The sequence below is a fragment of the Vigna unguiculata genome, chromosome 11 (genome assembly GCF_004118075.2).
Source record: "Vigna unguiculata cultivar IT97K-499-35 chromosome 11, ASM411807v1, whole genome shotgun sequence".
Lineage (NCBI taxonomy): Eukaryota > Viridiplantae > Streptophyta > Magnoliopsida > Fabales > Fabaceae > Vigna > Vigna unguiculata.
The window spans coordinates 32,614,780-32,628,153 of record NC_040289.1 but is presented as its reverse complement, the minus strand read 5'-3'; the positions used below and the strand labels follow the sequence as shown (position 1 = coordinate 32,628,153).

At 34.2% G+C, this 13,374-nt stretch overlaps 1 protein-coding gene across 1 annotated transcript; it reads left to right on the top strand.

Moving 5' to 3' along the window:
* Positions 1-1,209: 1,209 nt before the first annotated feature.
* On the top strand, positions 1,210-13,301 carry LOC114169682 (replication factor C subunit 1). The gene is made up of 22 exons (XM_028054944.1): positions 1,210-1,294; positions 1,443-1,556; positions 2,028-2,480; positions 2,565-2,632; positions 2,809-2,884; positions 2,959-3,020; positions 3,111-3,259; positions 3,435-3,565; positions 3,669-3,857; positions 3,950-4,071; positions 4,146-4,353; positions 7,945-7,998; positions 8,181-8,350; positions 9,077-9,167; positions 9,544-9,725; positions 9,823-9,862; positions 11,583-11,707; positions 12,058-12,130; positions 12,232-12,324; positions 12,408-12,654; positions 12,735-12,794; positions 12,879-13,301. The coding sequence occupies exons 1-22, from the start codon at positions 1,292-1,294 to the stop codon at positions 13,004-13,006; spliced, it is 2,838 nt and encodes a 945-aa protein (XP_027910745.1). The 5' UTR covers positions 1,210-1,291; the 3' UTR covers positions 13,007-13,301.
* Positions 13,302-13,374: the final 73 nt, after the last annotated feature.

Genomic DNA, 13,374 nt, shown 5'->3' with positions numbered 1-13,374 from the left:
TTAAATATTTATTTTATTTTTTTGTAAATAGTCACAGGTACGCGTGGATATCCGTAAATATTAAAAAATTATGTGGGTATCCACATAACGAATACTTAACGAATATGAGTACGGGTACAAGATAAATATTATATTTATCCAACGGGTATGATACGGAAGAGCTACTACTCTCTACCCGTTCTGTTAACATCCCTAAGTGTAGATAGTGAAACCCGTCTCCGTCCCATTGTGATCCTTAGTTTTATAATATAACTTTTACTTACAAATTCTAAAAAAATAAGTAAAACAACAAAAAAAAAAATGAAGAGAGAAAAATATTCTCATTCATTTAACAGGGACTAGAAGTTTAATTTCAAAAATAATTATTTTTACGACAAAAAAATTAATGAAATTAATTATTTAAGTTAAATTTCACATTTAACTTAAATAAAATAAATATTTAACAACATATTTTAATCATATATTCAAATAAATATTTAACAACATATTTTAATCATATATTCAAATAAATATTTATAAATTGTTATTCGACACTATTTAAATGAATTATTTGAACTATTTACGACTATTCAAGAAATTAATTATTTAAGTTAAATTTCACATTTTAAAATAATTTAAGTATATTTAAAAATTTGAAAGTATGATTTTTTTAAAGTAATGTCTTTCAATTACTTTTTTCTAAAGTAATAAAGAAATATAAATGTCATTTACTTTTGCTTTCTTAGAATAAGTCAAAACACGCATTTTAAAATAGAAATAAATAAATACGCATTATTTTTTATTTAAACGTAAATATTGAAAACAAAAAATCTCAAATTATCACAGTTTTAATAGTTTAATATAAATTTAAATATATATTTAAATTTAAATTATGCACTGAAAGAAAATCAAATAATAAACTTAGAGGACAATATTTACATTTACATATCAAACAATAATGATGTTAGAGGAACAAATATTACTTTTCACAAATACTTGTTTTTTTTTTTTTATGAAAAATAAACACATACATACTATTTAATACTTTTAATACTGATCCTGTTTTTTTTTTTTTTTAATGGTACTAAGGAAAGTTAATAATATTTTTTCTAGTAACTTTTACTTGATTTCTCTGGTTTGAATTAAAATTTATATTTTATATTTATGGATTTTCAAGTCTTCATTTCAAAATAAGCTGAAGTTGTTTTTAAGATAATAAATAAATAATAATATTGCTGTTTTGCAGTGAAGTCACAACACAGAGTCTGGATTCAGGTGGTGCAAACTTTCTGTTCTCCCGCCCTAAGCAGAGATGGTAAGTTAGGGTTCTTATTTTCTCTCTCTTTCTCTTCTCATCGCCTCTTAAAAACCATTATTTTTCGTTTCGATTATCTTTCTCCGCACCTTGAAATTCGTTACCTTATTTTTTTTTTCTTTTTTTTTTTGTCTCTGTCGAATTGCAGAGTGATATAAGGAAGTGGTTCATGAAATCACATGACAAGGGCAACAATGCCGCTCCCTCCAAGCCTTCCAATCAATCCAAGCCTTCTTCGGATAAACCCCAGTCTGATAAAAATGTGAGTGTGCTGCTGGTGCTGTATGTTTTATTTTATTTATTTTTGTTTTTTTTTCCCATTTTTAAATGCAGATATTCTTGTGAGTTTTGAAGTTAGAGTGTAGGTTTAGTTTCTGTTTCCAATGGTTTAATGGAAATGGGGGCATGCATGGAAAAAAAATAATGGAATTTGAAGAATGCGAAAATTTGGTTCTGACATTGCCCTCAGAACAACAATATCGTTTTGGGATACCTTTTTTTTTTTGTTGCGGGTTTGTTTGCTTGTATAAGTAATGGATAAAAGCAAACTTTTTTATGTTGTTGCTTTGTTTTTTCTCGTGTTTCTATCTTTTTCTGCTGAATATTCTTGTAGGTTTCATCAAGTGCTTGGCATATCAGGGAATTAATTATTATCAATTGGGATGATAGAGTATTTGAATGTATAAAAAAATGTTGAACGGAAAAGGGAAAATGATTTTTACTCTTCTTGCAGGTGGCTGGAGGTCAAGAAAGCTCAGGGAGGAGGGTAACTAGCAAATATTTTAACACAAACAAGCAAAAGGTGAAAGATGAGAAAGAAACGCAGGAGTTACCTGCTAAAAGAAAGAATGTGAAGGACAGTGAAGATATACCACAGCCTAAGAAAATTCATGAAGATGTTGGAGATGATTCTGTCTTGCCCACCAATAAAAAGAAATTAGCTGAGGCCACTCCGACAAAAAAATTGAAGAGTGAATCAGGTAGGGGAATTCCCCAAAAACCTGCAGTTTTGGAAGAAAGTGACGAAGATGACAAAGATGCTGTGTCTGCTGTTAAATCTGCTGGAAGGGGTGGTGGTGGAAGGGGAGCAGCTGGGCGATCAAGTGGTGGGAGAGGTAGAGGAGGTGGTAGAGGTGGATTCATGAATTTTGGAGAAAGAAAAGATCCCCCACACAAAGGAGAAAAGGTTCAGATTTATCAAGCATTTGAATCTTTTGATTTTTTTTTTTTGAATTTTTGTCAATGAATTGAGACTTCCTTTGTGTGTCAGGAAGTCCCTGAAGGTGCTCCTAACTGTTTAGCTGGCTTGACTTTTGTGATTAGTGGAACACTGGACAGGTAATTGAATTCTAAATTTTTTTCGTAGCCTTGTCATATTTTCCTTGACTTGCTTGTTCAGAACTTGGTTTATTCATTGCTCATCTTTTATCCTCCCCTATTGGTTTTAATATTGTTTCTCTTTCTATTTTTGAAAGTTTGTGTCGTTATATATTTTTTGTTCTGCACATTTACAGTTTGGAACGTGAAGAAGCTGAAGATTTGATTAAACGCCATGGTGGTCGAGTCACCGGATCAGTCAGCAAGAAAACGGTTGGATAAGGGTTTCTAATTCACGTGTGTTTTAATTTTATAATCAGTATGTGATTAGCAGCCTCTGTTTGCAGAATTATTTGCTATGCGATGAAGACATTGGGGGGCGGAAGTCTGAAAAGGCCAAAGAGCTAGGGTTAGCATTCTTATTTTATGCTGTTACAAAGCATTTAAAACAGTTTCTGATAACATCGTAATACGACCTATGTTTTATATTTCTATATAGGACTTCCTTTCTCACGGAGGATGGATTGTTTGATATGATTCGTGCATCAAAACCTGCAAAAGCTCCTTCACAGGCAGAAAAGAAACCTGTGAATAAGGCTGGTGCAGTAGCATCCCCGTCAAAAGTTTCTCCAAAATCGCAAGTAAAGGGTAAGCCCTAATAAGTTTATGCTTACTGCTTCTATTTTCTGCATCGTTTGATTGTCCTTTTTTTAATTATCATTTTTTTTTTTATATTCATGAATTAGCAGCAGGTTAAAATTAACTTCTTAAAGGGTATTTGTTTGTTTACGTTCTGAGTTGCATTCCTTATGAACAAATGCAGTCCCTCTGTCTTCACGCTCACCTGCTAAGCAAGCTAAGCCAAAGGCTGCTACTACTGTTCAATCTTCTGTGATGTGGACAGAGAAATATCGACCTAAAGATCCAAAGGATGTCATAGGGAACCAGTCACTTGTATATCACTAGTCTTCATTGGCATATTTAGTGGTTATATTTTGTTCTAATATATACCTGAACTTGAATAATCAGTTTTCACTTCCTTAAATGTAATGTACAGATTGTTCAACTACGTAACTGGTTGAAAGCTTGGCATGAACAATTTTTGGACACTGGTAACAAAAAAAAGGGTAAAAAGCAAAATGACTCTGGTTTGAAAAAAGCTGTCTTGTTAAGTGGAACCCCTGGTATAGGGAAAACAACTTCAGCAAAGTTGGTCTGTCAGGAGCTTGGTTTCCAAGCCATAGAGGTTGCAATATTTCTTGGTAAATTCGTATAATTGGAAAAATCTATTTTGCCATGTAATTTCTCTCACCTGTGTCCATACATTCATTATTGAAGGTTAATGCTAGTGATAGCCGTGGAAAAGCTGATAACAAAATTGAGAAAGGAATTAGTGGAAGCAAGACAAATTCTGTTAAGGAGCTTGTAACCAATGAGTCTATTGGTGCTAATATGGAACGGTTGATCTCTCATCATAACATGTAAGTTGAGTCCATAATGCACCTTGTTAAATCGTTTTAATTATAAATTTCAGGTCCAAGCTTTCCAAATCTGTGCTCATTATGGATGAGGTTGATGGGATGTCAGCTGGTGATAGGGGTGGTGTTGCTGATCTTATTGCTTCCATCAAGATATCGAAAATTCCTATTATCTGCATTTGCAATGACCGTTACAGCCAGAAACTTAAAAGCCTTGTGAACTACTGTTTGCTTCTAAGTTTTCGGAAGCCTACAAAGCAGCAGGTCTTTCTGTGTTTATCAATAAAAAATATTTAGTTAATATTGGGTGATGCTAAATGAAGTACCTCCAGCCAAATATAACTCTTTTAAATGTTACATACCTTGCCTGAATTGTGGAGCTACTTTAATTGTTTTTGGGAGGGAAATGATGACAGTCAGTTGTTATTTTTGGCAAATAGTTTGTTACTGGTTATCCTGTTTTATTTCTTTCCCCTCAATGACATAGATGGGGTGTATGATCTGAATACTGAGTTATTTCTCTATATCAAGATTGCCAAACTTCAAAGTTTACATAAACCTGTGAGGTTCATAGACTCATGAGAGTTTACCTCATTTAAAAGATTGTCAAAATATTTATAACTAATATAATGGTTGAACATTTTAATTTCATAATAAGGCAAAATAGTAATCCTCTATTAAGTTAACAAGTCAGTAGTTCATTACCATTAAATAAGCTCAAACGATGCGAAGTAACACAAATTCATAACAAGTCTAGCAATAACATTTGTTTGATGTACTCTACTATATATATATATATATATATATATATATATATATACACACACACACATATTATGTTTCTTTGATGTGCTTTTGACAAACAAGAATTCCATCATATAACTTCCTATCATTTGTTGGAGATCCCACATGGGACAACCTTTATCTGCTTTGAGAGAACAATTATGATCATCATGTTGGGATGCTAATGTAAACGTATCAACAAGGGGACAAAAAAGGAGGTATATTAAGGGATAACTTGCACAACACACGCAATAGGGTGGACCAAAGAAAGTTCAATGTGGGCATGGTTAGAGACTACATAATTTGAATAGTAATCGTCAAGAAGCCCATACAGGGACATCAACATAAATATTTGACGTTTCTCTAGTTCCTATGCAGGAGTGGCAATATGAGAGAATAGTTCAATGATGTTGTGTAGAAGACTATGAACTTTACCCATCTAATCAACAGTGGGGCTATCAAGACATCTAGGGTTGATGATTCTTACAAGATAGAGGCATTGAGTATCATTTGTGTACAACAAATGGGGCTATTCCCAAACCCTAACATGTGACATTGGTGAGGAATATCTCCTTCAGGGAAGACTAAATTGTTGACTTAAGAACTCTACAAACTTGGGCATAAACTTTCAACTAGTGAGGGTGATCTTTTCCATCAATTTAGTATGTTGTTTGTGTGAGATGATTAACATAATCCTGTTCCTTGAGCTAAAGCTTAGAGACTGAGATGTTATAAATATTTCCATCTAACTTGTCAATGGGGAGTGAGATTGACATGGTAGAAGATAGAGGATTTACACCAAGCACTAGTAGAAGAAGCCATCAATTTGATGTCAGAAATGCCTTTGTACATGGTTATATGGAGCAACCGTCTAGTTTTGTTACCTAGGGAGAATGTTTAAACTTGGTATGTCATTTCCACAAATCTTTAAATGGTCTTAAATGGTCTCGTAAGGCATGATTTGGTAGAATAAGTGCATTAGTGCAACAACTTGGTATGACTCGAAGAGAGATTGGTCATTGTCTAGTTTTGTTACCTAGGGAGAATGTTTAAACTTGGTATGTCATCTCCACAAATCTTTATATGGTCTTAAATAGTCTCGTAAGGCATGGTTTGGTAGAATAAGTGCAATAGTGCAACAACTTGGTATGACTCAAAGAGAGACTGGTCATTGTCTAGTTTTGTTACCTAGGGAGAATGTTTAAACTTGGTATGTCATCTCCACAAATCTTTATATTGTCTTAAATAGTCTCGTAAGGCATGGTTTGGTAGAATAAGTGCAATAGTGCAACAACTTGGTATGACTCAAAGAGAGACGGGTCATTTGTGTTTTTTAATTGTTTAGGGGTTGGGTGTATCTACCTGGCAGTGTATACTTATGAATGACCACTTTTGTCACAATTTCAAACAAAAGACCTTGACAAACTTAAATACTTATTGGGAACTAAGGTAGCATGTTTCGAAATTGGAATTGTTAAATCTCACATAAAGAACCTATTGAAGTTTTAAAGAAGGCTAGGCTAACAAATTCCAAGCCCCTTGACATCTATGGATCCGAACACTAAACTTCTACCAAGTTAGTGGGAGCCACTTTCATATCCTGAAAGGTAGGTGCATGAGAGTAGTTTGGAAATTGAACTACCTCATGGTCACTCATCCTAACATCTTTCCAGTTAGTGTGGTAATTCCGGTTAGAGTTGAACCTACAACCTCTTCCACCCTCCTTATCACTCCTCCAACTTAAGGGGGAGCGTTAGATGTATTTTACCATATGGATGTAGGCCCATCTCTATTTAATGCAATGCACATGATATATATATATATATATATATATATATATATATATATATATATATATCCATATATATGTAACATGTTCCTTTGTTGTGCTTAAGACATAAGGATTCCATACTATGACTCCCACTTACGTCATCTATCATTAAATATCTATCTTGTGTTTCCACCTAATATGTACCATCTTACTTCTACTTTTAACAATTGAGAGGCACTCCCCTTTCCTTTTGCTGAATTTTTATACACTCCTAGGTATATTAGATTATAAGATGGTACTAACAATATAGGAATTGCAGAATTAGTAAATTCAGAGTATAAAAGGTAAATATAAAATAAGGAATTTTAGTTTCTGTTCAATAATGCAAGGAGAGATTAAGTTCAATAGTTGTGCAAATTTCAGTTCAAATGCTACAATGTCTTCCTTAAATTAAAGTTGGTGCAATTTCCAAACTTTATGCAATCCCACAACAAGGCAGGGAGAAGAACAAACCATTGTTGGATAACCATGATGGCAACCTTCAACTGCCCAAAATCTTGCAACGAACCTTAGAAGTACGGTCATGAATGGTTAAGTGTTGGATCCAATGTTTATTACTAGGCCAAAAGATATAACTAATAGACTGGGTATTACTTTTTTTTTTTTTACTCAAGAGTGTAACAATCCAAGTGTTATGATTTTATTGTTACTTTGTCCACAACGTTTTTTTTTTTTTTTTTTTACGTAAGAGCGTAAGTATCATGATTTTATTGTTACTTTGTCCACCTGACTTCCACCATAAGACAATTGATGCAATCTACAACAAAAAACAAGAGAAAGGGAGAGAGAAATATGAACAAAACATTAATTGCTTTTTCTTCTTTTTTTGTAAGCCAAAACAACACAACTTGATTTGTTTCACTTAAAAGAAAAAGAACAAATAGTCTTGCCAACTTGATCACAAACTTGCGAGTTTGGTTAAGTTTTACTTGAGTCCACCACAATTCTACCTAGTCTGCGACCTAATTAACTTAATGAGGAGTTGGGATCTTTAACTCGTGCAATTTTATGACCATGTTCTAGATCATAAAAGTGATTATTATTGTTAAGTGATATGTGCTTCATTGCATTTGGGAATTAGATTATTTTAGTTTCTATATGTAGTCTGCATAGCCTAAAATGCAGGTCTATTCGGCAACATGTAGCATTACTTTCTTAAGTTTGTTAGTTTCCTTTGCATGTTAAAAAACCAATTATGCTGAGGACTGAGAGTTTTGAACTTAATATTTTATTCCTGTCAGATGGCGAAGAGGTTGATGGATGTTGCAAAGTCTGAAGGGCTTCAAGTCAATGAGGTGATTTCTTTATGACTTACGAAGTTCCATCTTGTTTTGTGAAGATTTTTATTTTTGATTAATTGTGTGGACTTTGAGGGTTCAAAATTACTTCCAATCATTTATGTCCACCTCAAATTATAAAATATTTTCTTTGCATTGACTGACCTATTTTCTTAAATTGTTCACCATGATTGTTTAAGATTGCTCTTGAGGAACTGGCAGAAAGAGTTAATGGAGATATGCGGATGGCAGTAAATCAGTTACAGTATATGAGCCTCTCTATGTCAACTATCAATTATGATGACATTAGACAACGCTTTCTTACCAATGCAAAGGATGAAGACATTTCACCATTCACGGCTGTTGATAAGTATAATATATATTTTATCTCTGTACTACTCTTTAAACTCATTATATACTGTTGAATATCTCATGCCTTCGTTCGTAGCATTAGAATTTCAATGAGCCTTCTTAATGGACTAAAACAATATTTTATTCCCCCTGAAATAGGCTTGGAATAAAATATGAACTTATTTAAAGGTAGATTTTTCTCTGAGAAATATTGTACGATAGCATGCAAAGGAATAACGGTACTTGAGTGGAGGCTGTATGGACTTTCAATTGGTTTTCTGAGGGGTTAAGAAATAATATGTTTAGGGTGTGAACTAAGTTGATATGGTCTTTGGCAAACAAATGCATTTTATTCTATAAAAGTTGTTCTTTAATGAATGTGATTCTCTTAATTATTTTTTTTTTTGTTCCAGCTAACAGTTGTTATTATTGACAATGATTTAATTTTCGAATTTCAATTAATCAATTTGAGGATCCATACATTCATTTCAAGTGTTGATTTGCTAGTTATTATGTATTTTTTCGCTATTCTGCTTTGATACAAGTGTGAATGTGATGACATTTATAATGTTTATACTTTATGAGCTGTAGTTCTGTGAATGTTTGCCGTTTCATCAATGATCCATTGGGAGGGTGGGGGGGGGTGGAGGCGCTCTGCATGGCTATGATTTCATTGAAATCTGAAGGATTAACTGCTCGGAAGATTGTGGCCAAATTCAATTTCATGACATCTCTTTTCTTGTAGGCTTTTTGGTTTTAATGCTGGGAAGTTGAAAATGGATGAGAGGATAAATCTTAGCATGAGTGATCCTGATCTTGTTCCTCTTCTTATTCAGGTTTCGTAATTCATTTTCATTATTTTATCAATTTTGCTTGTTTAAATTATTATCTTTGAAGACCAACAGCCTGAAGAAGTTGGTGGACAATGGCTTGGATAACACTTCTTACATTAACCTCATTCAAATTTGATTTCACGTGTACATTTGTATGAACAATATTGTAGAATGTCTTGTATAAAATTGGTATGGTTTTAGATTTCAATATCAGTTGCTATACCAATTATGTGTTAGAATTCACTATCTTGAAAATGTATCTGAAACCTGCCCTAGGTTAAATTGATCCATGCACAATTTTATTCTTGAGTGCTGCAAACATGGCTTGTGTTTCAAATATTCCTTGTATAACTATTCTTTATGGCATTATGCATTGCAGGAAAATTATATTAATTATAGACCAAGCTCGACTGGTAAGGATGACAATGGGATAAAACGCATGAACCTGATTGCCCGTGCTGCTGAATCTATTGCTGATGGGGATATAGTGAATGTTCAGATTCGCAGATATCGACAGTGGCAGCTCTCTCAAGCTAGTTGTACAGCAACATGCATAATTCCGTATGTTTGTAACTGATACGGAAAATAACAATTTTCTTTTGGATTTTGCTCTATCTAGTTGTTTATCCATTCACTTTTTCATCTTTGTCTGTTTCAGTGCATCATTGTTGCATGGGCAAAGAGAAATACTTGAACAGGTAAAAGTTTATTGTGTTGGCAGTTGCAGTATGTCTTTACCATCCTTCTGCCCTCTTTATTTTGGGCTCAGGGAGAAAACATAGTTATCAATGGCACATTCAGCAGTGACAGTACATGATATGAGTTCATTTTTCATTCACGTGTCAGCTGTTTTAAGTTTTTTGGCCCATAAAGAAGGGTTGTTATAGTGAGGACAAAGTTAAATTACGGACCTTTGAAAACTAGACACCAGAGTCCCTTCCTTCTATGCTAACAGAGTGACAGAGGCACCCATCTCCAGCGAAACCCATCTTTCACTTCAGTCTTCTATATTCTGCAGTTTTAGATCTGATTTACAACGTTTACTTTTTCTCTTGTTGAGCGCTTCAGTGTGATTTCTATGAAAGAAATATCTCAATGGTGGCCGTCGTGCTATTGTAGTTTTTTCAGTTAGTCACTACATATCCAAGATTGACAATTAAGGGTATAGGAAAATATCTTGCATACATTATTTGTTGGAGTCTGGTGTGAGCGAGTCCCACATTGGATAGAAGTATTCAAGAAGAATAACATATAAGAAGGAAAAACCCACAAACTTATTGTCTTAAGGTTTTAAGTTGAAAAGGATGTCATGGTTCTATATATGGGTTTACTCATGACTTATATGTCTTAAATTTGCCTACTATTCCCTAAAAAAACTGAAAACAAAGTGGTATCAAAGTTGTTGGTCTTAGTGAGTATAGCTCAAATGTGTACCAACATGGCTTGGGTGAAGAATACTTTCGTGAAGGAGAGTCTAACCAATGTCAAAGAGACACTTGAGGGGGAGTTCGTTAAAGTCAAGTGTGTGTTGGAGTTTCACATCAGGAAAAAATATACAAGAATAACAACATGTAAGGAGAAAAGACCCACAAAACTATTGCATTAAGATTTTAGGTTGGAGGTAGTGTCATGGTTCTTTATATGGGTTTAGGTTTGCTCATGCCTTGTTCGTTTCCAATCTCCTCTAGGTCTCTCCTCGAAAAAGTTGAACATTATTCTTAAATTTACAAGTATAATATGTCCGTATATTCATCTCATGTATGCTTGGCTTTTGACTTGGTTTCATTGCATTCTCCTATTTAGATACTTAAAGATGTTAAACTGTTTTCCATTCTGCAATATCTTTAGCTAATAAACATTTAAGTGGAGTCAAGGATGATTTTACATCATAAACTATAGTTATGGTTAAGGGTGTCAAAATGTGTCCACCCAACCTCAGTGTTTGGAAATTCCATAACAGGCTGGTTAGTTTAATAAAATTTTAAAAAAAGAAATTGAAATAATTAAAGTAGGTTAAGAAAAGATACTGCACAAGTTAATCACTTAATAAATATAAACATAAAAAATGAAAAAAATTCAAACTACTAATATACATTATCATAAATCATAACGTGCAAACACAAATCAGTGATGATATAATCCTAATACCTCACTTTTAGAATTACAAATTAAAAAGAATCAGCCTTAGCAAGTCATCCCAGTCCATTGTTGACATGGTGGATTGAGTTGCATTGGTTGTTTTGCCGGGTTGTTGGGTTCAGTCCACCCAACCCATTTTGGCGGGGTAAATTGGTTGACCCGTTTTGGTTATCTCTATTCATGGTGCGCTTTTGTGGGTCTCTTTTTATACTGCTCTTTTCATTGAACTCATCTGTTTTTGCTTGTACGTCTGTATAATAACTCGTATTATATCTGCAGGGAGAACGCAATTTCAACCGGTTTGGTGGGTGGCTTGGGAAAAACTCGACAATGGGCAAAAACTATAGGCTTTTGGACGATCTTCATGTTCATATTCTTGCTTCTCGTGAATCTAGCTCAGGAAGGTAAATATGAATTCAATATTTTACCTTCAGTTCGCTTTTTGTGAGTTTATTCTCACCTGGTTACTTTCTAAATGCTTCTGTCAATACACGCAAATTTGTAAACCTTGATGATTTTGGAGAGAAATAAAGTGCAGATCAAATCCGGTGAAATTGTGTCATCATTTTTATATTTTTGAATATTATGCCAATCTTAGTTTTGGTGCTTCCGTTTTATATGTACAAATCTAGGATATAATTTGGTCTTGTATGTGGTCTTATCTATTAGGTCTCGAAAGTTACATCTCCAGTGATCTCCATTACTACAGTTTCTAGTAAACTGATTATAATCATGCTTCACTAAATGGTTGCAGGGATACCATTCGCATGGAATACCTTACTCTTATTCTTAAACGATTGACTGAACCCCTACGAACCCTGCCTAAGGTTGGAAGTAAATGTGTTTCTTTAATTTTAAATATTCCAAATGTTTTAAGCTGAAATGCTGAACATATTATATTAACTAGCTCTTTCGGAAAAATGACCAGGCTGAAGCGGTTCAACAAGTTGTGGAATTCATGAATACGTACTCTATCAGTCAGGAAGATTTTGATACTATAGTAGAGTTATCAAAATTCAAGGTTCTTAAATATATTTGATGTTTTTCTTTATACTACAAACTACTATCAACCTCGGGTTAATGTTTGGATTTTACATGCATCAGGGTCAGCCTAATCCACTAGATGGCATACAGCCTGCCGTTAAGTCAGCTTTGACAAAAGCCTACAAAGAGCAAAGCAAATCTCGGGTGGTTCGAATTGCCGACCAAATCACACTTCCTGGTATAAAGAAGGCCCCTAAGAAGCGGATTGCTGCTATACTTGAACCAGCCGAGGAAGGAGGCGAAAAGGGTGAAGATGCCACCTTGGACGAGAGTGAAGAAGAGAACACCTCTGATACAGAAGAGTTGGGTAAGTTATTTGGTTTTCATTGTTATTCTTTCAATATTAATTGATTGCTTTTGACAATTTTTGTTCTTGTGATGCATTAGAAGGCGGCATCACCAAGGGTGAGAAGCTGCAATCAGAACTTCAAAGCTTGAATTCAAAAGGTAGGTGCTGGTCATGTGCCATTGCAGGTTTTTCTTTATTGGAGTTTTAGGTGATTTATGATTTATACATCTTGATTCATGTAGCCATGCAAGTAGAGTTGGAACTGAAGGGAACGGGTAAATCGAGTTCCAAGAAGGCATCAGGTGGTAGAGGTAAAGGTGCTTCTGCATCTGGGAAGAAGGCTGCTCAAGCTCCAAAAAGAAAAAGGTGAAATATTAAACATTGTGCCTTTCTGTCGAGCCACTAGCTGGATTTGTATAGAACCCTGCTCTTCATCTAATTGATGTTCAGGCTTCATAAGTTTTAGGTTTGAGTTCTAGTGAATTTTCCAAGTAGGACATGGATTGATTACTTAGGGTGGCCCACGTTTTTGGAATGTAGATGATTTCTGTCTGTCTACGTTAGAAGTTATTATGAAGCTTTTATTTCTGGATTGAGCTGTTACTCTTTTCTTCCGTGATATTCTTCTGCAAGGACATGAATGCCGAAATGATGTTTTACCTGGATGAGCGATATTAAGTACTCGAAGCAGAGAAAATTGAATGAGTTCACTGTAAATTATGCAAACTTCATCAATTT